Source organism: Leptonotus elevatus, chromosome 10, assembly GCF_054856555.1.
Source record: "Leptonotus elevatus isolate MCC_2025b chromosome 10, RoL_Lele_1.0, whole genome shotgun sequence".
NCBI classification, from domain to species: Eukaryota; Metazoa; Chordata; class Actinopteri; order Syngnathiformes; family Syngnathidae; genus Leptonotus; species Leptonotus elevatus.
In genome coordinates, this window is record NC_141248.1 from 15937997 (window position 1) to 15961836 (window position 23840).

Genomic DNA, 23840 nt, shown 5'->3' on the forward strand with positions numbered 1-23840 from the left:
TCAGAAACCTGAAGAAAGTCATTGTTGGGAAAAGTCCCATTAATAGCAACGGACAGTGAATGTTGGAAAATGGGCTGAAACGTCTGAACACCATACAAGGTTATTATAGTTCATGAAAACCAACAAAATAGCTAAAAGTTTAAAAAAAACAAAAACATTTTTGTTAACAAAATAAAATAAAAACTGGTTATAAAACTAAATATAATACAGTATAGTGATAATGTCCTTTGTCTTCCTCATTATCATACATGAGCTTTCAGGTTCATTATAAACGTATTTATTTCAGGATGGCTCTACATCCATACGAGAAGAAAGGTCAAACAGTTGTTTCAGAATTATTAAAAAATAAAACTAGTACTAAAACTAATCAAAACTAAACTAAAACGAAACATAATTTTTTTTAAATAAAAGCTAACAAAGTTGTTCTAAAAACAAAGCCCCAATTTTTTTTTTTTAATTAACTATAGTGAAAAATCCTAAACTATTCTAACTCTGATACGGTATTATAAATAAATATTTGATATTACATGTTAAATAAGAATACATTTATTATTTATTTATTAATATACTTATATCTAATTATAGGAAAATAAACTTGATTTGAATAAAAAGTACTTGCGCTTCAAATATCACACTGTATATTTTATTGTAATTTTCTACACATGGTCATTAAAAGAAAAGTGTATATATGTGTATATATATTTATATATATATATATATATACAGCCATGTGTTCGCTCTAGTGGCTGACTGACAACTGGTTAAGAAAATGCTTGATTAGATATGCAGCACAGCCTGCATTTTAATTATACAGTAAATATCGCTGACCATTAGATCAATTTTGGCAACCAAAAATGGTGATCGGGGTCGCAATCTGTTACTGTATTTCCTATTTTATTTATTATTTTACAGAGAGCAAGAAAGACATTTTCAAATCAAATTTATAGTCGTGAGGAGATTTAAAGCCACCAATACGAGATTTAAAGCCGTTGTTGCGATATTTTCATAGCGTTAAGATTGAAAGTCGCCGTTATGAGATTGAAAGTTACAAGGTTTGAAGTCGTCGCTACGAAATATGTGGCCGATGTGATGAGATTTAAAGTTGTGCTGTCAAAGTTAAAGCGTTTGCTCATTGATTAGTCACACAAAAAATACTGCATTGATCATGTATTGATGTCGATTAATCACACTATTAATTTTGAGCACAGATGATTCTTTAGCTGACAGCGGATGGTTACGTTAAAGGTAGCACATTTGAGCAATAAACATAACTACATGCATTTAATTAATTAATTAATATTTCATTTATATAATGGTAATTAATTAATAATAACAATTATTTTTTTTTATAAATAATGAATTTCATTAATTAAAAGCATGTAATACATCTTTGCGTATGACATTCAGAATATTTGTTCATGTTAAAATATTGAGGTCATTTTCATTAATTATGCAACTAATTAACTGATTAGAAAAAGAGGAGGATGAGAGACTGTTGCAGACTTCCTCATAGCATTAAATAATGAAAGAATTAACACATGACAGGTGCTCTTCAAATTTGGCGGGCAAAAAATGTTGATTAAAAAGCCTTTTTAATTAAGTGATTAATCATGATGAATCACTAAAATGCGATTAATCTAATAAAAAAAGCTCTAATTTAAAGCCATCATGATGAGATTTAATGTCGTCGTGACGAGATTTAAAGTCGCCAAGAGAATCCTGGAGTGGAACGTCCATAGCGGTCACGTTGAGGTCTGTCTCGGTGTCATACCCGAGCTTAACGTGACCGGGTCAAATTCTTTAGGATTCTCTCATCAACTGCCATCACGGTCGTCGTGGCGACTTCAGATCTTGTCACGATGCCTTTAAAATCTCACCTTGTCTTGTTTTCTCTTCGTTTTTTTTCCCCCTCACTATGACCTTAATGCTTTGCGTTAAAAGATTTTCCACACTTGAGGTGTGCATGCGGAACTGCTGTAAAAGAAAAAACGTCAATACAGCCACTGGCGAGCCAAGAAGTGAAAAAAGTGGCACTTATCTCTAGCGTTGCGTTGTTTTCTCACATTACGTTGGTTGGCATGTTTTTTTTGGAGTCAAATAATCTTCCTGTGTACATCTTCTAGCATGACCCTCTCCCTCAGACTCGTGGCTCATTTTTGCACACATACCGTAGAGCAATCTCTTCCTCAGCACGCACACACCTGCCAGGTCTGCATGCGCTGCACGCTCGACTCGACTGTCAAGTGGACAGGCATCTGCATAAACCCCGGAACCCGCTCCCCCTCCTTGAGTCCCCCAAAAACCCTCCATCCATTCACCTTAGCAAATTCAGGTGAAAGCCGAGCAGCGGACACTTTTTTGAAATTTGGACCCAGCGAAAGCTTTTGAAAGTTCTTGGAGGTCCGATTTCGACTCGCTGTGAGTGCTGTTCTCTTGTAGCCTTTAATGCAAACAAAGTGTTGGACCAAGCAGAGAGAAGGTACACGACAATAGCACTGCCGCAACCCCGCCTGCGCAACATTTACTCACGCTCATTCCGACTTTTTTTTTTTTTTTTGCCAATAAAAGCTCTCCTAACTCCGAGGCCGCATTTGGACTACGATTGACGCAGCTTTTATGGGGCACAATCAGCACATTCCTCTTATTGCCGCCCAGCCGCTTAATTTGCAGTTTTTTGGTGCACTTCCATCTTCAGCGTCTGGGAAATGAATTGACCACTTAGCACGATTAATTCTCAAATATCTCCTAAAGTCAGGAATGCCAAGTAAGCATCCTTTTTTTTTATTTATTTTTTTATCTAAAGGCCCAATTGGATTATTATGACTGCGGACTGCGTGTTACTCACATCGAGTAATGCGGATGAACGTGACCAAACTGGACAGAAAAATTTGGTTTGACAACTCAAGATAGCAAACCAAATGAATGACCCGTGTTAAGAAGCTCAGTGCAACCAAAATGTGGCTGTGCAATTGGGAAACAACATTTTGAGGCACCACACTTATTGAAATCACAAATAACAAGGAAGAAGCCGTTTAACCCTCACGGATAGGCAACGTAAATGATGGAGGGGGGCACAATTTTTCATCGTGACTGGGGGGCACATAGGACCACACACTCACACACACACACACACACATTTGTTCAAGGTTGAAATTTTGAAAACACATTTTTTTAAACATCCTTGAACAAACCTGATGAGAAATGAACATTCCTTTGCAAGCGTTCTTAAACGTTCTCCCCCTCAGTGGGATACAGGATTGACTGGATTTGTGCCATTTTAAATATGGACAAAATATGTGCTGGCCCATGAATAGCGAAACATTTGCATGGGTCGTCCACTGAAATCTATTGAGAAATTTTCAAAACACAGATAAACCTTCAATGTGCACCCCCCCCCCCCCCCAAAAAGAAAAGAAAAGAAAGAAAGAAAAAAACACGGGGGTTGGCTTCCCACAACCCCACCCCCAAAAAAAAGACAGCAAAAAAAAAAAAGATTACATAAAATGTTTATAGCTCCCCAAATAAAACAAAACATTTATTTAAAAAATAAAATAAATAAGGACATTAATAAAAATAAATCCTCATGTGAATAACAGGACTGAAAGTAACAAGTGCATTTTTTTTAGCATCGTATTAGAAAATACGAAATATAGCTCCATTGCATTTATGCTAATAGCATGCTGCCCATAAGCAAATTACAGTGATTCAAACCAAAACTTTATTTAAAAAAAAAGAAAAAAAAAAGAACATCAACAACACTAAATATTTAAGTAACCGTCCATAATTAACTCATTCACTGCCATTGACGGCTATAAACGTAAAAATTTCATTTGAACTATTTTTTTCCACTTTTGTTAACAAGAGTATGAAAACCCAGATTTTTTTTTATTGTACATTTGGAACAGATATAAAATTTGTGATTAATTGTGAGTTAACTAGTGAAGTCATGCGATTAATTACAATTAAAAACTTCGCCTCTTGCCACTAATTTTTGATAATCTTTTTTTTAATGAATTTATGGCACTGAATGAGTTAAGTAACAAATTATCCTTTCATTTATTTTATTTTTTTAAATCTATCTCAGGGGGCGGCCATTTTACCCTTTGGCACTGTGATGCCATTTTTAGTCGACAGCAAGTGGCAAAATCTGAGATGGTTAAAAAAGGCTTCATGTTTTATTTATTATTAATAAGAATTTAGTGTTTAGACTAGTGGGCATGAATAGAACATATTAATGGGAAGAAAATGTTGGATTTAATTTCACTTTTAAGTCTTAGAAATTGTATTTATTAAAAATGCACGCTGCTTAATATGCATTACACTATGCTTAATTAAAAGGAAAAAAAAGTATTTAACAGTTAATTTTATGGTACATTTGTGAAATGCGAAAGGGGTAAGAACGCTTCTCCAAAGTTGCCTGACAGCATCTGTGGAACAACTCGTGGAGATGCGCCCCACACAAAATGCGCTCATACATAAAAACATGATGTGAATTTCAGTGCTTATGGGCCATAAAAACACTCCATGAAGTCGTTGGCGCGTAATAAAACGCAAGGAAAGTGCTTCTTGTTGCAGCTGTTGGCAAATATTGTAATCACCACCAAAACAATCATCCACTACATTATAATAAGATTGTAATCTTCTGTTTGGGGGGGATGGCACACTAACAGATGATGAGGTCAATGCAAAAACATTTTTTTTATGGTGATTTTCATATCACAATTTAGCGTTTTTGCTAACAAGATCAAAGCACAAAGAGGACATCTTAGCCACTGAAATACATTAAGTGGAGCATTATTTTTTTTCACTTTATGTGAAAATACAACAACATAACTTGATTTTCATTACCTGTTTTTTTTTTTTCTTGTTCGTCTTTATAAAAATAATAATAATACATCTTTATTCCTGCAACCTTTCTTTTTCTTTTCTTTTTTCTCAGTAATACTTCAAATGTATTCTGGAGCACTGACGCCGTTTTACGTGGATTAAGATTTGATGACATTAGGACAATTCTCTTAAAAACAATTTTTTTTTTATTGATTTCCTTTTTTTACATTTCATTTTCTTTCCTCATGATTTTTCTTTCTTTCTTGTGAATTACTTCTTGTAAGGTTTCAAAACATTCTCATAATATTTAAACTTTTTCTTTCAATTATGACTTTATTCCTGTAAAATACAACTTTGCAACTATTTCAACTACATTCTTGTATTTATGACATTAATTGTATAATTCTTTTACTTTTTTCTAGCTTTATTTTTGAATTGAATTTTTATTTTTTTTACTTCTGAGATAAGACATTGCTCTTTTAATATATCAATATTATTCTTACATCATTAATAAATATATATATATATATTATTTACTCATTCACTGCCATTGACGACTATAGACGTAAAAAAATCATGTGAATGATTTGTATTAGTTTAACATTTTTTCATTTCGTTAAATTTTTAAGACTTTTTAAGACTTTTTTTCTGGTAATACTGTCCTCTATTTTAATCATAAAATTGAGATTGTTAAAATTCCGGAGTTACATTTTTGGGCAATTGATTTTAACTACCAAATGTTATTACACAGAGTTAATCACCTAGTGTTAGATGAACTCTACAGAGTGTTAGATTAACTCCGCCTTTGCACCTGCACACCTCCAGTTTGAGAGAGATGAGTCAGCGGCATTTTCCTCCTCTTCCTTTTCTCCTTGTCATATATATAAAAAAAAAAAAGGAGTTTGGGCCCATGAATTAATTTTCCCTTTTTTTTTTCTGTAACACGCGTGAAACGATCTGGTCAAAAGATCTGATCTGTGTGTTCTTGCTGGAGAGTGTTACGTTTGTGTCTTCCAGCAATGGTACACTGCCACCATGAACCTTTTGGGCACTTGGCTGACCGAGCGCATGGAGCAGCAGCTGCACGTCTACCAGCTCAAGATCCTCATCAGGATCACCAAGGTGATGAAACCGCCGCTGCCGCCGCCCGATAATCCCGTGCGTGACCTTTGCCCTCCGTTACCCTTGCAGAAAAAGTACCGCGACTTCCGCCTGCAGGGCGTCCTGGACTCGACGCTGAACAGCAAGATGTACGACACGGTGCGCAACCGGCTGACCCTGGAGGAGGCCACGGCCTCGGTGAGGGAAGGAGGCATGCAGGGCATCTCCATGAAGGACAGCGACGAAGAGGACGAGGAGGACGACTAGAGGCCACGCCCCCCACCCGCCGCCGCCGCCCTCTTAAATCACACTTTTGACTTTAGCCTGGTTAACCGATGCATGTACCAACTCAGATAGCCACTCTAGGACCTCTTTGTCAGCTCGAAAATGCCTATGAAGGAACTATAAACTAATAATAATAATAATAAAGGGGAAAAAAATTGTGCTTATACTGAGGAAACACGATAATAATAAAAAAAAAAACTGATTGGCAGTTTAGCTGTGTCATAATAAAGATAGCACCGAGTCATTCATTTGGAAATTCATTTTCTGTGTTACTAAGCAATATGGAGAAGCATTTGTTTGAGTGAGATTAAATAGTGTGCCCCCCCTCCCCCTCCCCCTCCCCTGTCCAATGCAAACGTACGTACGTATATGGCGCTTCTTTGTCGTACTCCATTCAATCATTGTTGTGCGTGTGTGTGCGTGCGCGGAGCCTTTTGTTTATCCGTTTTCAAGTGAACGCCAACCGCTTCGAGAGCGACAGGAACCCCCCCCCCACCCCTCCGCGCTTTGCTGACGGCTCGTCTTAGACACGCTTTGACCTTCGACCTTCAGCCTCAGCACGAGGGGATTCCAGAGACGCAATATTCGCCATTCTTGCTCCATTTTGATAACTCGGGAGATTCTATTTTTATTTCCACATTCAAAGAGAGAAAAAAAAAAAGATGTCTTGAAAACAGGTTCTATTTTAATTGAGTTGCACTTTTACAGAGAAAAGAGCAAAATGATTTTTTTTAATGGATGACAAAAAAAAAAAAAATTGGTCTGTCTTTGTTGTGTAATTGTGTGGAATGAGATGTCTGGCATCTGTTTGGGTCTCACTGTTGTTCTGTATATATGATATAAATATATATATAAATATAAAATGCTGTACATTGCATTCTGAGCCATCGCTGCATGCTTGTGGGTTCCAACCCTTCCCCTACACTTTTTTTTCTCTCTCTCTCTCTCCAGTTTTCAGTGTCATTTAGCTGGTGGATTCATTCTTGCTTTTTCTTTTTTCTTTTTTTTTGCCTTCTGAACGCCAACAGTTGTAATATGCAAGAGCTGTGGCCTCCGAATAAAAATTATTGTACATGTGTCACCTACGTCTGCTTATTTGATATAATTGGATAAATGGTAGCTGACGGATGACTGATTGATGAATGATTGGTAAATGCGTATGTACTTGATAGTGGACAAAGAACTACGGTGTATATAAAGTCTACACAGCACTTTTCAAATAAAAAAAGATAAATAATTAAAAAAATTCCCCCCCCCCCACTATTAGTATTACCAATAACCAGCACAACTTAATTATTATTATTTATTTTTTAAAGAATCAAAAAGGGAAGTACAAATACGATCTCTCTTCAGATTCGAAATCACTTGAATATGACTCATCAGTCGCCATCTTGACTCGTCATACGCGCCAATCACATTCGTGTGCATTTCACGGACAGTCAGAAAACATAAAATCTTGAGAACGTTACACCCAACAACGCCTTTCATTTCAGCAATCTCACATGAACTCAACTCAGTTAGCATAATTTATTTTGTTTTTATGGCAGTGTACTGTGTAAAAATTAAATTAATTTTACTGAGGAAAAGTGGTTCAAATGTTGGACGATGTAAATTAATGTATTTTTTATTTTACATACTGTAAAGAAAGCATATTTTGTATATAATTTTTTTATTAAAAAACATATTTTTCAAAATTTTAAACTAAATGTAATATCATTCGACTTCAAAATTCGACAACCTCTCGGAACCCATTGTGTTCGTAAGTTGAGGACTGCCTGTTAAAGAGAAGTTGCACAAGTGTGCACACCCTCTTATGAGATGCGGCTTTACAATATTAACCAATCACGTTCAAAGTCGTGTTAAATGGGAGTCAGGGTAGACCTGGCAACATTTAAATTCAGATGTTCCAGTAGGCTTTTCCTTGCATTTTTTTTTTCTTCCAGCAGAAACTTGAAACAGTTGTGCTGACTAGTGACTAGTATTTGGAACTGTTCATAATGCGCAATAAAAATATACTTCAGAAGCACTGAACTAGTTTAAATATGATCAATTATTCAACTAACAGGTAAATAAAAAAAATTGAGAGGAGAGTTCTTGTTAACGTTTATCAGTGTGTGCTAAACAATTTGCAATTAATTAAGTTTTTTTTAAAAGAGAAAACAATGAAAAGCACATCCCCTGGTGAATAAACGGTAAAAAAAAATGCTAAAAGTGCTCTTTTGATGAATAAAAAGCCAGAAATCAGCTAAAGCGTGGACCATTTAATGTTTCATATATTTAAGAAGGCTGAGTCACAGCAGACAAGGTGAACCAACAATAGTGATCAACAGAACAAAAAAGTGCCAAAGTGAAAAGTCATTATCCATCAACACAAAATTAAGAACGACCAAACCATCTGTTAAGACATTCAATCAATGTGGAAAAAAAAAAGTGATGGATAAAAAGAGTGCTGAATGTCTTCATCAGTCTAAAATGGTTGCAAGAGACGGAAGAGAGAAGGTCCTTTAAGAAAGAAGAATATGGCCACTGTTGAGGTTACCTGTTGACCAAAGTGGCAAAAAAGTTTTATTTCCACTGGAGACAAAACACAATTCACAGGGAAGTAGTTTAAAAACAAAACAAAAAAACAATCTCTTAAACGGCCAATTTGAGCGCCGACCTCAAACCAGTAAAAATTACAACAGCTTCACAATCCTCATGCATTTCTTAACAACCTTTTTTATTTTGTATATTCATCTGCATATAGTCGAGGAAATGTATCTGCACTTTGACAATTTCAACTTTTTTTTTTGTGTTTTTTTTTTGTGTGTGTTAGTTTTTGGCTGATCAGCGTCCCTTTGTTGAAATGTTTCACAATAATAACATTTGGCAAAGCTGTGCGAACATGAGCCAAACCCACAGCACTAAAACAGCCAGTCCACAAATAGGCAAAGAGTGATTGGCTATTAAGGATATCATATATAGAGATATATATTACAAAACAGTATAACAATATAAATCCCTGTAAAAAGCAATAAATGTTCACATCGGATGCCGCGATGAGCAAAAGAAGCCATTTTGCTTTGTTGACATGAGCTATTATTGACGTGGATGGGGAGGGGTTCCCGCACGAGGGGGCCATGTGACCAGCAGACTCGCCGTTTGCGAGACGCAAAATGGATGTCGGAATGGATGCGGGTGGCCTCGGCCCGCGTTTCCCCCGTCTTCATGCGTCGCGTCCGGGTCCGAGTTGAACGCGTGACGTCCTCGGGTGGAGTTAGGCAGTAACACTGATACTTGAGTGCAAAGTGGATAACAGCCGCTTCTTTGTTAGTTTTTTTTCTTCTTCCTTCCTCACGTTAACGAGACGCAAACGCTCAGCAGGATTTGAAGACAAGAAATGATAAAAAAAAAAAAAAAAAAAAAAGGGGCAAAAACATAAATATCCCAAAAATGTTTGTCAGTATAAAAAAGTAATAGTGTTTTTTTGTTTTTTGAATTATTTAATCAATAGTCTGGCAAAAAAAGGCCTCTCAGGGGGAGAAGAAGAAGTTCTGGTAGAAACGAAGTGCCTTGACGCCGCTCCTCAAACGAGCGACTCCATGCTCTCGGCAGGGTCGCGCTGGTCCGCCATCAACACCGCCCCGTTAATGTCCGTGTGCAAGGGGCCGCACTCTCCGCTGGCCGCCAGGCTCAGCATGGCTTTGTAAAGGTACTGGTACTGATCCTGAAACACACAAGGCATATTAAAGATACATTGAAGAACATCTGCTTTCTGATTGGTCAAGTGGGTAATTAAAGAGTTTAGGATCAATTTAGATGTCTATGACAATCTATTTTTTCCATATACTCTATGGAAAAAAATCGATTTATGCAGTGATGAGAAAATGAAGCTTCATGAAGCACTCGCGTTATATATTTTATAAAAAAAAAATTGTCCTCTAGATGGTGCTCTTGGTTTTAAGATAAAGGCTAGTGCAATGGAAATTGAACTAAGAGTGCCATCTAGAGGAGTCCAAAAATATTACAAGTGCTAGAACCTTACAATCAAGTAATTTACAGTTTAGCAAAGCACAACAGAATATTTTAGTATATAGTACGATCGCCCAAATTATACTACAGTCTAGTTAGCATGTTAGTGTCAAGGATGCTACAGTAAAGTCCAGTATCATAAACTATATCATAGGTTAGGACGGTAAAATTTGGTAAAAAAAAACAAAAAACGGTACACAAATATAGTCTACAATCTTGAAATGGTGATTATAGTATAATATAATTTGTTTTATTTTTTAGAGTGGAGTGTAGTACCTATTAGTGTAGTATAGTACAGGCTCAATGGTTCATACTGAATTACAGTACATTATTGCCAAGAATTGTATAATAAAGGTTAGACAGTGCACACGAGATTAACTCATTCACTGCCATTGACGGCTATAGACGTCAAAAATTCATTTGAACTATTTCTATTAGTTTAAATTTTTTTCCACTTTTGTTAACAGCAGTATGAAAACATAAAAAAAAATGATTGTAAATTTAGAACAGATATAAAATGGGTGATTAATTGTGAGTTAACTAGTGAAATCATGCAATTAATTATGAAAAAATGTATTCCCCTGATGACCCTATTTTTTTTATAATCTTTTGTTCTTTTAATTTATTTTTTAAGTTTTTTTTTTTTTTAAATTTGTAATTACCTTTTATCCTTTTTTTCTTTTCTTTTTTTTTAAAGAAAATATTATTACAAATTAGGGGCGTCAGGCGATTCATTTTTAAAATCAAAATTAATCGCATGACTTCACTAGTTAACTCACAATTAATCGAAAATTTTATATCTGTTCTAAATGTACAATATTTTTTTCCCCATGGTTTTCATACTCTTGTTAACAAAAGTGGGAAAAAATGTTAAACTAATAGAAATAGTTCAAATGAATTTTTGACATCTATAGCAGTCAATGGCAGTGAATTAGTTAATATAGCACAGTACAGAACAGTTCATTTGAATACCGGTTAGCATAGTACAGAACAACATAGTGCAGTACAGTAGTCTACAGTATAGTAAAATGTGTAATATTTGTACAGGTGGGTGAAGAACAGGACATTTCAATACTGCACAAATATTTGATTGCCCTCTGGTGGGCAAAATGTGTACTTGACATTAATGAGCAGCAATTAAGTGCATCTATTAAAAACAAAAAATCCACATCAAAGTTAATGTCGTTTTTTTCTTCTCCAGAGCTTGACTGGTCCTGTCACTCATCCTCATGTGTGACTTGTATATATTAAAATTAGAGATGGGACTGGCACACAAAATCCTCGTTCCCTAATTGTGTTGACTTTCTTTTTTGAAAAGGTATCATATATTTTTGGTGTATTACCGCAGTTTGCCAGAGGGTGGCGACAATGTACAAAATGTATTTGCCAACCACCAAAACAAAGTAGGAGAACAAATAGAAGCTGAAGGCACTCTGAATAACCAAAGGGGACATTTGAACAATACTTGGAGTTTCTGAAAGGTCGGAGTGCAGCAGTGTGTCTTTGTAACGTATTTAAAAAATTTTGGGTGTAAAAATATATAAACTAAATAAATAAATAAAATAATAAAATACAAAATAAAATAAAATAAATACTGTACTCTGGAGTGGCTTATAATCAGAAAACTGTCAATTTAATGCACAGCTTCAGATTGTGTATTTATTAGCCAGCCAAAATCAGGTTCGCTTCAGTAAAAAGATTGAGTGCTTTAATTTATACAGATATTAAATGGTTGTTTTTTTTGGTAAACCCTTCATAAATTATGATATTATGACAATAGAAGCTTTAGGGTCGTTCAAGCTAAGAGATGTTTTTTTTTTTTTTTACTATTATACTTTATTTGTATGTTGCAATACATGCAAATCCGCTCCATTATGCTTTTTATAAGACTAATTCCTATTTAGACATTAATAGCACCATCTTGTGGCATCTTAGAGCATTATCGAAAGAGCACTATAATAGGCGTGTTTTTAGCAAATAATGGAGAGTTGGTAGGTAAAAAAATAAATAAATAAAAAAGGTGAATTCCCAATTAACCAACTGATTACTGTCGCAAATGACATTAAAACCTGATTAGCGTCACTAAACAATCATTAGGATCATTAAAAGAATGATGAGAATTTCCCGCTCCACTTACAATATCGGTGAAGACTCCCGGCCTCATGAGGTTGATCATCTTAGCCACCTGATAGATGTCGACGACGCCTTCGTTCTCCAGCTGCTGCGACAGCGTGGTGAGAGCACACAGCATCCCCGCTGACACCGCGCCGTACCTGCGAGGAGGCGCGACAAATCAATCACGTGCAGCTGCAGGAGACAAATTCACTCGGGAGGGAGGGGGGGAGGAGGGGGGGTGGGTGTTTGAAATGGGGAAAAGCAGTCTTGTATAAAGTACCTGAAAAGCGATACTCAAGTAAAAGTACAACTCAACGTACTCATCGTGCACGATGGTGGGGCCGTCTCGCGTCATGGCCTCCTCCTTGATGACCCTGATGAGCTCGAAAGCGCTGCTGAGAGGAGCGTCGGGGTTGGGCCACTTGGGGCACTGGAAGTGTCTCACCTCCAGGACGTAGTCGTCCTGACGCGCACGTGACAAGGAGAAGAGTTACGCGCACGTGGGGAAATGGGGGCGGGACGTCGCCACGTGAAAGCAGATGCGGATACCTGCGTGGCTTCCAGGATGAAGTCGTGGATGATGATCTGCTCCTCGTTGGAGAGGCACAGTCTGTCCTTACTTATGAGCGTGACGGTGAAGGCGATGCAATTCATGGCCTCTTCGCGACTCGGCCAGTAAACAAACTCATCCTCAGCCTGCACACAATGGAGCAAAAAAAAATTATAATCTTTTCATTTTCTAACACAGTAGTAAAGTCGGTGGTGCAAGCACAGTTCCGGCGGCCATTTTTAGTTGACCTAGTTTTAAAGTCACCTTACGCATTTCAACACAGGATTTGACAACTTTGCTAGTTTATTTTTTATTTTATTTTTTAAATGTAATGGATCTGTATACATGGTGCTTACCAGGCTCTGGTTGTCAGGTAACATGACAATAATTTGTGCATTATGGTCCCAAATCATCCGCCAAAAGTCAGTGGTGGTGTGGGGCAAAGGATGCTGGGTAATGATGAACTCATTACTCCTGTAGTAACCCTGAGCAGACAAAAGAGCAAGCTTTTTAGAGCGCGCATTTGGACAGCCGACGTGCAAATGGAACGGGCGGGGCTGGAAGAGGCCGTACCATTATGTAGGACGCATTTATGTAATCGGTTCCTTTCATGCCAGGCAGAGTGGTGAGACCCACCCTCGCTCGCTCAGCTGTACGGGCAGAAAAACACACTTGAGTCAGAACCCGGACGGCTGTAATCACACTGGCTGATAGGGCGCACGTTCATTACCATTCCTCACTGTTGCTATAGCAACAACAACCTCCATTTCCTCTGGCCGGGCGCCAAGAATGCACCGAGCGATTAACTTATGGGATTATGGAAATAGATTCTAATTTTGGACGAGGAATTGTCTTTAATAATGTACAGGCTGCATACGCGACCGGCTGGATGAGGAAATGCGGCAGTGCTGTTTATTCATTCGTTATCTTTTTTGCTTTGTGAACAAACAAGTGGACGAGAGACTCACATGGAACCACCGAGGAGTTGCGGTTCTTTTCCTTGTTGCAGTCTTTGTGAGCACTGAAACACTCCGCGAAGCGAGTGTTGCATTGAGTCAGCAGCTGGTGACAGATGAGGGGAAAAGTCAATCACACGGTGTTAAAATCAATCAAACACAAAGACTGCGAGAGCCACACGGGCCTGTTTTAATTAGTAAAATAGACACGGGGTGAGCAAAATACAGACGAACCCTTCAAGTGCAGTGCAGCCTCGGTCAAAACAATCCATTATGGGATGTTGCTTAACCCATTTGACCTCATTTGGAAAGCAGTAATTGTTTTTTTTGTTTCTTTGAAGTTTGTTGCTATCATAAAAACATTAATTTTTTTAGGCTTAGATTTTAGGCTTGTTTTCCGGTTTTGGCAGATTTCAGAAACTATCCACACCTATTGGATGAACATATTCATCGTGTTTTTTTTTTTTTTTTACAATGACCCAAGATGCCACAAGATGGCACCATAGTACTGTCTAATAGGAAACTAATACATCGGTGTAAGTCAAGTTTAGCCTGGGTTTTCAAAATCAAATAATCTATAAACTGTAATCTGCTTTTAAAGGTAAATTGTAAAATAGGTTTACAATTATATTAAACTATGTTGGGATCATAATTGTTCCTATATTTACTATTTAAACTATTAATGTAATCAATTATGGTACACGTCTTTCAAAAAGGCCAGGTTGATTTCCATTTGTGCAGTTCCAGCACCCTCTGGTGGTTAGTTCATCAGTGGCAGCTTCATTTTAATTAGGCATGTTTTGGCCACCTATGTTTAAGACCCACGCTAATGGCCAGATGAAGTTTCTCCACAAATTGACTCACTTCACAACGTGCGCGTGCATCAGCAAGTGCAAGTGAGTCTTATTATTGACTGCAAGCAATGTATGTACATTGATGTTATCTCTACTATTTGAACTATGTGTATAAATATGACCTTGGTTAAAAGCAGAGAATAGAGAAGACATTTGCAGTAAATGCAATTTACTCATATATATTTTATTTGTATGTCTATTTATTTATTTTTTCTCTAAATAGAAAACACGGTCTGATTATTGCTCACATGGACAAAATTATGTTGTAACTGGACACACTGAAGCGGGTAAATCAGTCACACAGCAAATATTTTCATATCCATAAAAAATAATTAACCATACAAATGACTGGTCAAGCATATTTCTTTGTCATTGCCGTTATGTACAAAAATATACATAATTTACATAATACCATAAGTTTTCATACAGTATCGTGAGCTTTTCATATCACCAACCCCCCCCCCCCCCACACACACACACCATCTAATAATAATGATCATATTCTGACTTTTGTATATCGCTACATCCCTATCAACCACTCTACTGTCCTCAACGTTATATTCGCTCTTCCGCTGCAGGGCTTTTTTTGGTCTCTCTTCCCCGCCAATAAAATGGGATTACCGCTGTTCCCGTACACGCTTTTAACAAGCTTCCCATCAAGAGACCGCCTCCTTTCCCAAGGATGATGCCATTAGGGATCGAGTGACAACGCCACGAGCTTGTAAACTCACCCTGAACTGCTTCTCCAGACGGGTGCGGCCCGTCGAGTTTGGCGAGAGGATGCTGTTGACGTAGCCGTGCAGCTGCCAGGCGGGCAGTTCCGTCTCTCTGCTGAAAATGGTCTCCATCAGAGCGTCGTGGATGAAAACGTATTGCTCCTGAAGGAGAATAGGAGTGGAAACACATGAAATCATTTGCTTGTACGGTGTATATATATATATATATATATATATTTGAGTAATTTTACTTCTTTACTTGAATTTTTTTTTTTTTGCAGATACCAGCAAGTCTAAATTAATGCAACTTAAAAAAAAATGGAATGCCCACATCATATTGTATAAACACACACGTGCACAGGCACACACATATGCATATACTGTTTATATATTAGGGCTGTCAGTTGCTAACAATAATTCCATTTTAATTAATCACATGATTTCCATAGTTAACTAACGACATATTAATCACGTTATATCTGTTGTAAATGTACAATAAAAATGTGTTTTCAAGTTTTTCGTACTCTTGCTAAACAACAAAAGTGGACAAATGCACATTTTCAACCATTGATACAGTCATTTAATAGTAAGTCATTCATAAAGTTATTTGAAGGTAAAAGGATATACTAAACAATTAAAAGGAGTGTACTGCATCGTTGAGTCATACATTTGTGTTGAGGGGGTTTTCTGCCACTAGGTGGGATTAGTGTTTCATGTTGGACATTGGTGAGAGGACTTTTCAAATTCAGAACAATTTGTGGACTCCAGGCCATTTTGTGCCGAAGTATTATTGCTAAATTGCATTATAGTGACTCCTTTTCACAAAGGTTTATGTAAAATACAGCATGAGCAGCACATTTTTACATAAATTGAAATTCAATTTTAATGCCTCTGGATAACATATTTAATACTTTTTAATTAACTCATTCACTCCCAGCCACTTTCACTGAAGCAACCCCCTTTGCCCCCCGGCTGTTTTACTGGATTTTGACAGATTTTGCAAGGCTCAAAGAATATTGTGTTCTATTGCTATAAAAACTTGGAACCTACCAAAAGAAAGATTAAAGTCTCTTATTTCATCAAGAAAAAACAAAAGGTATATTTCTATTCCGTTTTGCAGCAATTAGCATTAGAATATAAAGTTTCACCATTATTCACAAATCTATTTAGAACTGTGGGGAAATCAGCTTGTTTGCAACATGGCCCTGGTTGATTTCTTATACTATGCTGCCACCTGCAGGCCGTTTTTGTAATGACTACCTTCAACTGTTCTCTGCAGTTGAGAGGTTGCATCAAAGCCTTCTGTATGCTCTAGAAACATAAAAAAACAAACATATAAATACATATTTGGGACACTTAAAACACTTAAATTAGTTTTTCCAATCGTTTATGGCAGCAAATGAGTTAAAAGCCTTAATTTTTAGCAAAATTCATTTTATGACTTTTAATGCTTTTTAATGACCCGCGGTAAATGTTTTTAAAGTCTTCTGTTAATTTGTTATGTCATTCTTTTAGTAATTTTGTGTATAAAATGTGCTATATAAATAAATCTGCCTCGTCTTGAGCACCCAACACAGCCGTTAACATTTTCATGACTGTAAAATAAATGACAAGCATTGAAAACCACATATATCTCGATACCACCAGAGTTGACAGAAAATGGTCCCGCAAAAGAGAAAATATTCATCAAGCAGAATTTTCGATATGGCTTGATGGTGGCGGAGGGCAGACTGGTTGGATCTGGCAGAAAGAACATCAGTTTCACCTCAAATAACTGCTTGATGAGGCAGCAGGTGAAATTGAGGTTACAGCATGCATGAATTTACCAAATTGCACAGCAGAGGATTAGAAATACACGCCGACTCCGATGAGTCGTCTTTTGGCTGCCATTTCAACGGCGGTGTCACAATTTTGTCTTCATGCTGTCTTGCATCAACATTTAAGTGTGCTAGTGTTGGGGGGAAAATGTGTGGAGGGATAATTTAGTAAACCCCTTTAGGCCACTTCGTTGCAAATGAGGCCGCCATGTCAAAAAAAGCTGTAATAATTATTTGAAACTGACTTTTCAAAACAGTCTTGACAAGAGTTTCATACATTAAAAAAAAATTCCAGTACGAAATAAGAAAGTCATCCCTTTTGCCTAAAATACGACTTGACTCAGCTCAAAGTATGCAGTAAGTATTAAAGCTCTATAAGCAAGATGACCTTTGTCATGTCGTTTTTTTGGGAGGGTGGAGTAAGCTGGAGGTCTTACCTCAGTCTGGACCAGGTAGTTGCGCTGTGTGCGGATATGTTTAAGAAAGTCCAGGATGCTGACTGTGCTTTTGTCCTTGATTTGTTGCAGCATGCTGTCAATGACAATGTACGTTCCTGTGCGCCCAACCCCTGCACTGAGGCCAGCACACAAAGCAATATGAGCACGCCGCTAGGCCCGTCAGCACATTTCCAACGTCTAACGCTCATAATTAATGTTCATTTAAGTAATGGATTGTACCTGCAGTGCACCAGGACCGGGCCCATGCCTGCAGTGCGGGCCGCTGATGAGCGGTTGATGAAGGTGAGGACGGGGAGGGTGTACTCGGGCACGCCCATGTCAGGCCATTGAGTGTAGTGGTACTGGATTACGATACGCTCGTTGAGCTTCCCCTTTGGATTCCCCTTTTGCCCCTGAAAAAAATCAAACGCATCTTACAGCACTGCGTCGTGTGTTGTATCGGCGATATCATTAACAATACGGTACAGGATGCTTTGATTTCTTTGACCTTTTTGACTTTGGTGTTCCGTATGTGGAAACGGCGCAGGGTGTAGCAGGCGTGCACGTTGGTGCTTTTCAGCGTCACCACGATGTTTCCGTACTGCTCGCTGTTCTCTGTAGGCCAGTATTGGTCACATTTCCTCTGCAAAACACAACAATTGGTACTGGATCATGTTTGTTATGCAGGTATACACTGACTGCAACAAAAAAAAAAGAAGGAAAATTAAGAATTAGGGGTGTCAAAATTAGTGCATTAATTTTGAGTTAAAGTTCCTTTAACGCTACTTATTTTTTTAATGCGCGGTTAATGACCGCCCCTTACTTGGAACGCCTGTACCGGTCGCAACGCAGCAGACACGTCCACGTTAAAATTTAGCGGTAATAAATGTAATAATATATTTGTGGAGACTGGGGTCAAGTTGTATTTGAAATTTTTGCAGAAAAAGTTACTCCATGTTAAAGATTAGAATAGCTCTTAATATGAAAATAAAAATGCACTGAGCTGTCACCAACATCTTGCATATGCAATTATGCCATCTAGTGGCAGAAAAAATGACCTCAACACAAATCAATATCACACTCGTTTTTTAGTCCAGTCCATCTTTTTAATTTTAATTATATTTTATGAATTATTATGAAATTACTGTATCAATGACTAAAAGATGCAGACATATTTCTTTTAGTCTAACATTTTTCCCACTTTTATGTTAACAAGAGTATGAAAACATAGAAAAAATATTTTATTGTACAGTTAGAACAGATATAAAATTTGTAGTAAATCGTGAGTTAACTATTGAAGTCATGCAATTAATTACGATAAATGTTACTCGCCTGACACCCCTATTAAGAATATATTACTACTTTGAGTAACATTATCTGTGTGAAACTGTACTTTAATTAAAATTTTAGATTTAGTGTTCCAAGAAAACAAATACAGCAAATTTCATTAAAATATTTTTTGGGGTGATTTGGCATAGAATGACCCCAAACACAAAAGACAATACATAAACCTTAGCCTAAAAATGAAGCCTTTCAGCTCACTTCAACAGTTTCTTGGCACCAACATGCCCAAACGTATTAGTTTGGTCTGAATACAAAAACAACAGTGGAAAGGTTAAAAAAAAAAATCTGCACGCATGGGTTCAGCGTAAATGTATAAAAAAAAATTACCGATATAAAATTGGATTTGAAACTTTTTTTTTTATACCAGTATTAACTCATGAACTATTAGAAAAACAGACAAATACTGAAACAATAAAAATAAATATCTTGGAAGACAAAACCAAGCATGAGGGACTTAATGTTGGTTAGATTTTTGTTTTTTGCACCAACGTCGACCCACCCGTCCTTTCTCCACAAGGTTTGTAATCATGACGATGATTCCGGAGTTTTGCTCCCACACCATCCTCCAAAAGTCTTCAAAGGTGGACTTCAGCGGACCCTGTGCAGCGATGTACGCTCTAGGCTGGTTATAGCCCTGTGACAAGTCAAACGATTCATCATTACGGTGATGCTGACAAGACATGGGCGTAACGCGAAGCGTTTGAACTCACGTCCACATAGTTGGCGTTGATGTAATCGGAATGTTTGGCGTCTTTCCCAGCCAGCGCTCGTAATTTCACCCGGCTATGGTCATCTGTTGGGTGGGAAATCATCGATACACTTGAGCAAATTATTTTTAAAGGAAGAAAAGTAGGTTAGGGAAACATAAGAGGATTTCTCCGCACTAGAAATCCTCTCTTATCCCGTTTCACAGCAGACTCACAAGCCACAATGTTGATGTATCTGTTTTTGTGCTTGTTGTCTGGATGATTGGAGTGTTCCGCAGTGATTTTCAGGTCGGCTGTGGAGCGTTGGACCTCCTGGGGAGAGAGAGAGAGTGAGAAAAATAAAACAAACAACAAACGCTATTGAATCATTTTCTATTGCATTTAGCTAAGCTGTATGATTTGATTTCTTGCATAATGCAGCTTAAAGCTGGTCATTAACTCATTCACTGCCATAAATTTTAAAAAATAAAAAAGATAAAAAATTAGGGGCGATAGGCAATCATTTTTTAAAATTGTAATTAATTGCATGACTTCACTTGTTACCTAACGATCTTCTAAATGTACAATAAAAAAATTATAGGTTTTCATACTCTTGTTAACAAAAGTGGGAAAAAAATAAGCTAATAGAAATAGTTAAAATGAATTTTTTGACGTTTATAGCCTTCAATGGCAGTGAATTAATACAAAAAAAAGAAGAAAAGATGATTTAAAATTTTGGGCTAAAATTTTAATGAAAGTACAGTTTCACACAGATAATGTTGCTCAAAGTAGTAATATATTCTTAACAGGGGTGTCAGGCGAGTAAAATTTGTAATCGTAATTAATCGCATGAATTCACTAGTTAACTCACGATTAATCACAAATTTTATATCTATTCTAAATTTACAATCATTTATTTTCTAGGTTTTCATACTCTTGTTAATAAAAGTAGAAAAAAAATGTTAAACTAATAGAAATAGTTTATGGCCGTCAACGGCAGTTAATGAATAAAAAAAGGAAAAGATTATTAAAAATTCGAGGCGTCAGACAATGAATTTTTTAAAATGTAATTAATCGCATGACTTCCCTAGTTAACTCACGATTAATCACAAAGTTTATATCTGTTCTAAATGTACAATAAAAACATTCTAGGTTTTCGTACTCTTGTTAACAAAAATGTAAAAAATGTTGAGCTAATAATAAAGAAATACTTAAAATGAATTTTGGACGTTTATAGTCAATGGCAATGAATGAGTTAATAGGGACATTTCCTTTTCCTACTGATTGAAATACTAATCGAATTATTTTTAAATGCAAGAGACGTGCAAAATGACCATGTCATTTTGTGAAAGCATCCTGATAGCTAAAAAATTAAATAAAATGATACAAATGTATGGCTATCGACTGATGCGCTAATTCTGCCAACGTGGGAGCCGCACTCTATTCAGTTTCTTGAGCCTGTGCTGTAAGAAGCAATATTTACAACTAACATCAGTTCAAAACGCTCCCGCAGTGAACTTCACTCATTTCCTGTATACTTAATTAATAGTGCTCTCTGCTGGCTGCTGCAAAGTACAAAAACCATCACGCCTCCGCTGGTTCAAGACATACACAAAACAAACTCACTGATAAACAAAAAAGAAGAAAACATCTCAGGTCTCTGAATCTCTCCTGCGTTTACAGCTCAGGAAAAAGGGCAAAGTAGAAATCAAGCAGGGATTTGGTTCATGTTTGAGCACAGCCAATGCTATTATCGCTTGAACTCAAACAACCTGCTTTTCCTCCTCCTCCTTCCCCGTGTTGTATTTACATGACAAATGAGCGTCTGAGCCCGACGCCAAACGACCCAATTAAAGAGCAGCCTTCAGGAGCCAAGCTTCCGTCTTCTTTCGTAACCTGCTTTCACCCTAATTAACTCCGTGTGTCTTTCTCCCACATTTCTATCCAAAAAGAGCAAAAGTTGAAGGGGAACATGGCACCATGCTGAATAGGCTGCTTCACTCAGGGGGGAAAATAAGAGGGGGGTGAGGGGTTGGGGGTGGGGGGGGGATCTTCGGTTCAAGCTGGCTGCGCTGATGCATTAAAGCTTGTTTCTGTTTGTTGGAGATGCGGTGAAAGCTCCAGTTTCGAACACACTTGGACTTTTTGATTTATGGAAAACAAGACAACATCAGTAAACTGTGAGAACTGATGTTGGATTTTTGGAAAGCTAACCTGTTAACATATATTTTGGATGAGTGTGTTTGATCGTTTTTTCTTATCGTTTCATGCGTTTCAATATAAAATCCTCTCCATTTCAACACAGATACTTGATCATGTGATCAAAACCATCTGGGCGCTCTGAATTCTCAAATGTCCTCACTTTGAACCCTTTCGAACAACAAGAAAATGACGCCATTAAAGTTAACAGCAGGTTTAAGATCGACTTAAGGTTAAAACCGTAACTGAGTTTTAAACAACTAGCCCTGATTTGTAACACAAAGAAAACAAACATGCAAGCAAACAAGGTCAAAGTCATTGCAATAAGGTTGCCTTCTATACAGTGGAAGATTTGTGCCGGTGGAGTGTCTCGCACCGGGTGCCGTTCAAGGTAGGACAACCACCGAGTGTATTGTGTGTTTACCTCAAATTCCTCAGAAAAGCCTTGAAGGTTGTTCTTGTAGAGCTCCATGATGTGTTTGACAAACTGCTTGACAGGAATGGCTTCCATGTCGTCTACGGTAGGAAGACAACACAGTAAGAAAAATTCATTTGTTAAGATGAACTCACACGAAAAAATAAATTAATAAACTCACGCAATTGAAAGTCTCTGTAAAGTGAAAAAAATAAAGTATTGTAATTCTGGGGCTAGGTTTTAGCCACGCCCCCAAAAGCCAGTCAACTGAAAAAAATCTCTAAGTTTCCTTTCCTACGAATTCTTGAAATATGTTGAAAACTTTCAAGAGAGGGAAACAACAGAAGAACTGGTGTCGGAAATCTCTTATTTTGAGCATTTATGGTGGGAGCATCTGCCTCAGTAGAGTCCTATCATCTCGAGGTCACACACGAGGGATCTTTGATAAGGCTGGTGGAGCAGCCGCACGGGGACAATAGAGCCGGGGGCCCCAGCTGTCATGGCTGCTGATGCTGGCTAATGTTTAAGCCAACACACCATTGCACCTGGGACCTAAAGAGGCCTGGTCACATGGTAAAAGGGGATTCTTCTTTGCTAAGCTATCCATTTATCAAAATGTCCTTCAGCCTATATGATGTGGTTTCAAAGTGTTAAAGACGCTAATTGGGTCTTGAAAGCATATCGGAGCTTAAATATATTCCCATGACTTATAAATTCTAAGGGCCCGTTCAGATCTCAGCTCTGTGAATTTCCCTTTTCCTTGAACCAAGTTGACTCAATTCCACCGCCTGCTCAGTTATTCTGACAGTATATGCTGTGGGAACATTACAATGCAAATAAAAAGGAAGAAAGGAGGCGACAAGCAATGAAAGTGGAATTTGAATGCAGAGTCGATGGCGACATCAGCTGCGCTTTGTGACTACAATATCGTTGTCTTCAAATGTCACAGAGCTTTGTGACGGAGAAACTTAAGCCTGATATCAACTCGCAGCCAGCCAGTGCTCGGCTGCCGGGAACATTAAAAGCGAGAAGGGGAAAAAAAATAAATAAATAAAAGAAGCCAGCCAGACCCAATGCTCGGCTGCAAAGGGACCCCCCAGAGTCATTTCACATGTAAATGGACTTAAATTGTGCAAATGTGCACATCAAGGTAACAGAGAGAAAGCCATTGGAGAAATGTTTATGGTGATTTGAGAATACCTCCTAAATTAGCAGGGTTATTTTGAATTAGTTTCCCACCTAAATAATGTAATTTAAACATGCCAACTCATTAGAATATATTAAAAACAATGAGGGATGAGCGAGTACCGATACTAGGTATTGGTATGGGCCGATACCAGCCTTATTTCTGACATTGGTACGGTTGCCCTCTTGTGACTGCTTTATAATCAGGAAGTAGAAATTAAAAGAATAGAAAATTGACATTAATTTCATGCAATTTAGACATAGAAAATTATTTCTTTCAGGACCAATACCGATTATTAGTAGTCAAGGAGGCAGATAACTCATATTAGGACTCTTCACTTT

At 37.4% G+C, this 23840-nt stretch overlaps 2 protein-coding genes across 12 annotated transcripts in view; one reads left to right on the forward strand and one right to left on the reverse strand.

Annotated features, from left to right (window-relative positions):
• Positions 1 to 7294, forward strand: part of cadpsb (Ca2+-dependent activator protein for secretion b) — a 75192-nt gene extending 67898 nt beyond the window's left edge. For all 11 annotated transcript variants that reach the window (XM_086087504.1, XM_086087503.1, XM_086087507.1 and 8 more), the window contains 2 exons: positions 5845 to 5949; positions 6019 to 7294. In XM_086087504.1, coding sequence (XP_085943630.1) covers positions 5845 to 5949; positions 6019 to 6195 — 282 coding nt within the window. In that variant the 3' untranslated portion in view covers positions 6196 to 7294. The remainder of the gene's footprint in view (positions 1 to 5844; positions 5950 to 6018) is intronic.
• Positions 7295 to 8459: 1165 nt separating this feature from the next.
• Positions 8460 to 23840, reverse strand: part of LOC147167344 (receptor-type tyrosine-protein phosphatase gamma-like) — a 121594-nt gene continuing 106213 nt past the window's right edge. The window contains exons 15-29 of the mRNA XM_086086615.1: positions 22323 to 22414; positions 19936 to 20032; positions 19724 to 19806; positions 19513 to 19647; positions 18178 to 18312; positions 17910 to 18082; positions 17670 to 17805; positions 15431 to 15577; positions 13858 to 13951; positions 13463 to 13539; positions 13246 to 13374; positions 12889 to 13035; positions 12660 to 12802; positions 12362 to 12497; positions 8460 to 9919 (exon numbers count right to left, since the gene is read on the reverse strand). Of these exons, the coding sequence (XP_085942741.1) occupies positions 9779 to 9919; positions 12362 to 12497; positions 12660 to 12802; positions 12889 to 13035; positions 13246 to 13374; positions 13463 to 13539; positions 13858 to 13951; positions 15431 to 15577; positions 17670 to 17805; positions 17910 to 18082; positions 18178 to 18312; positions 19513 to 19647; positions 19724 to 19806; positions 19936 to 20032; positions 22323 to 22414 (1865 nt within the window). The 3' untranslated portion in view covers positions 8460 to 9778. The remainder of the gene's footprint in view (positions 9920 to 12361; positions 12498 to 12659; positions 12803 to 12888; positions 13036 to 13245; positions 13375 to 13462; positions 13540 to 13857; positions 13952 to 15430; positions 15578 to 17669; positions 17806 to 17909; positions 18083 to 18177; positions 18313 to 19512; positions 19648 to 19723; positions 19807 to 19935; positions 20033 to 22322; positions 22415 to 23840) is intronic.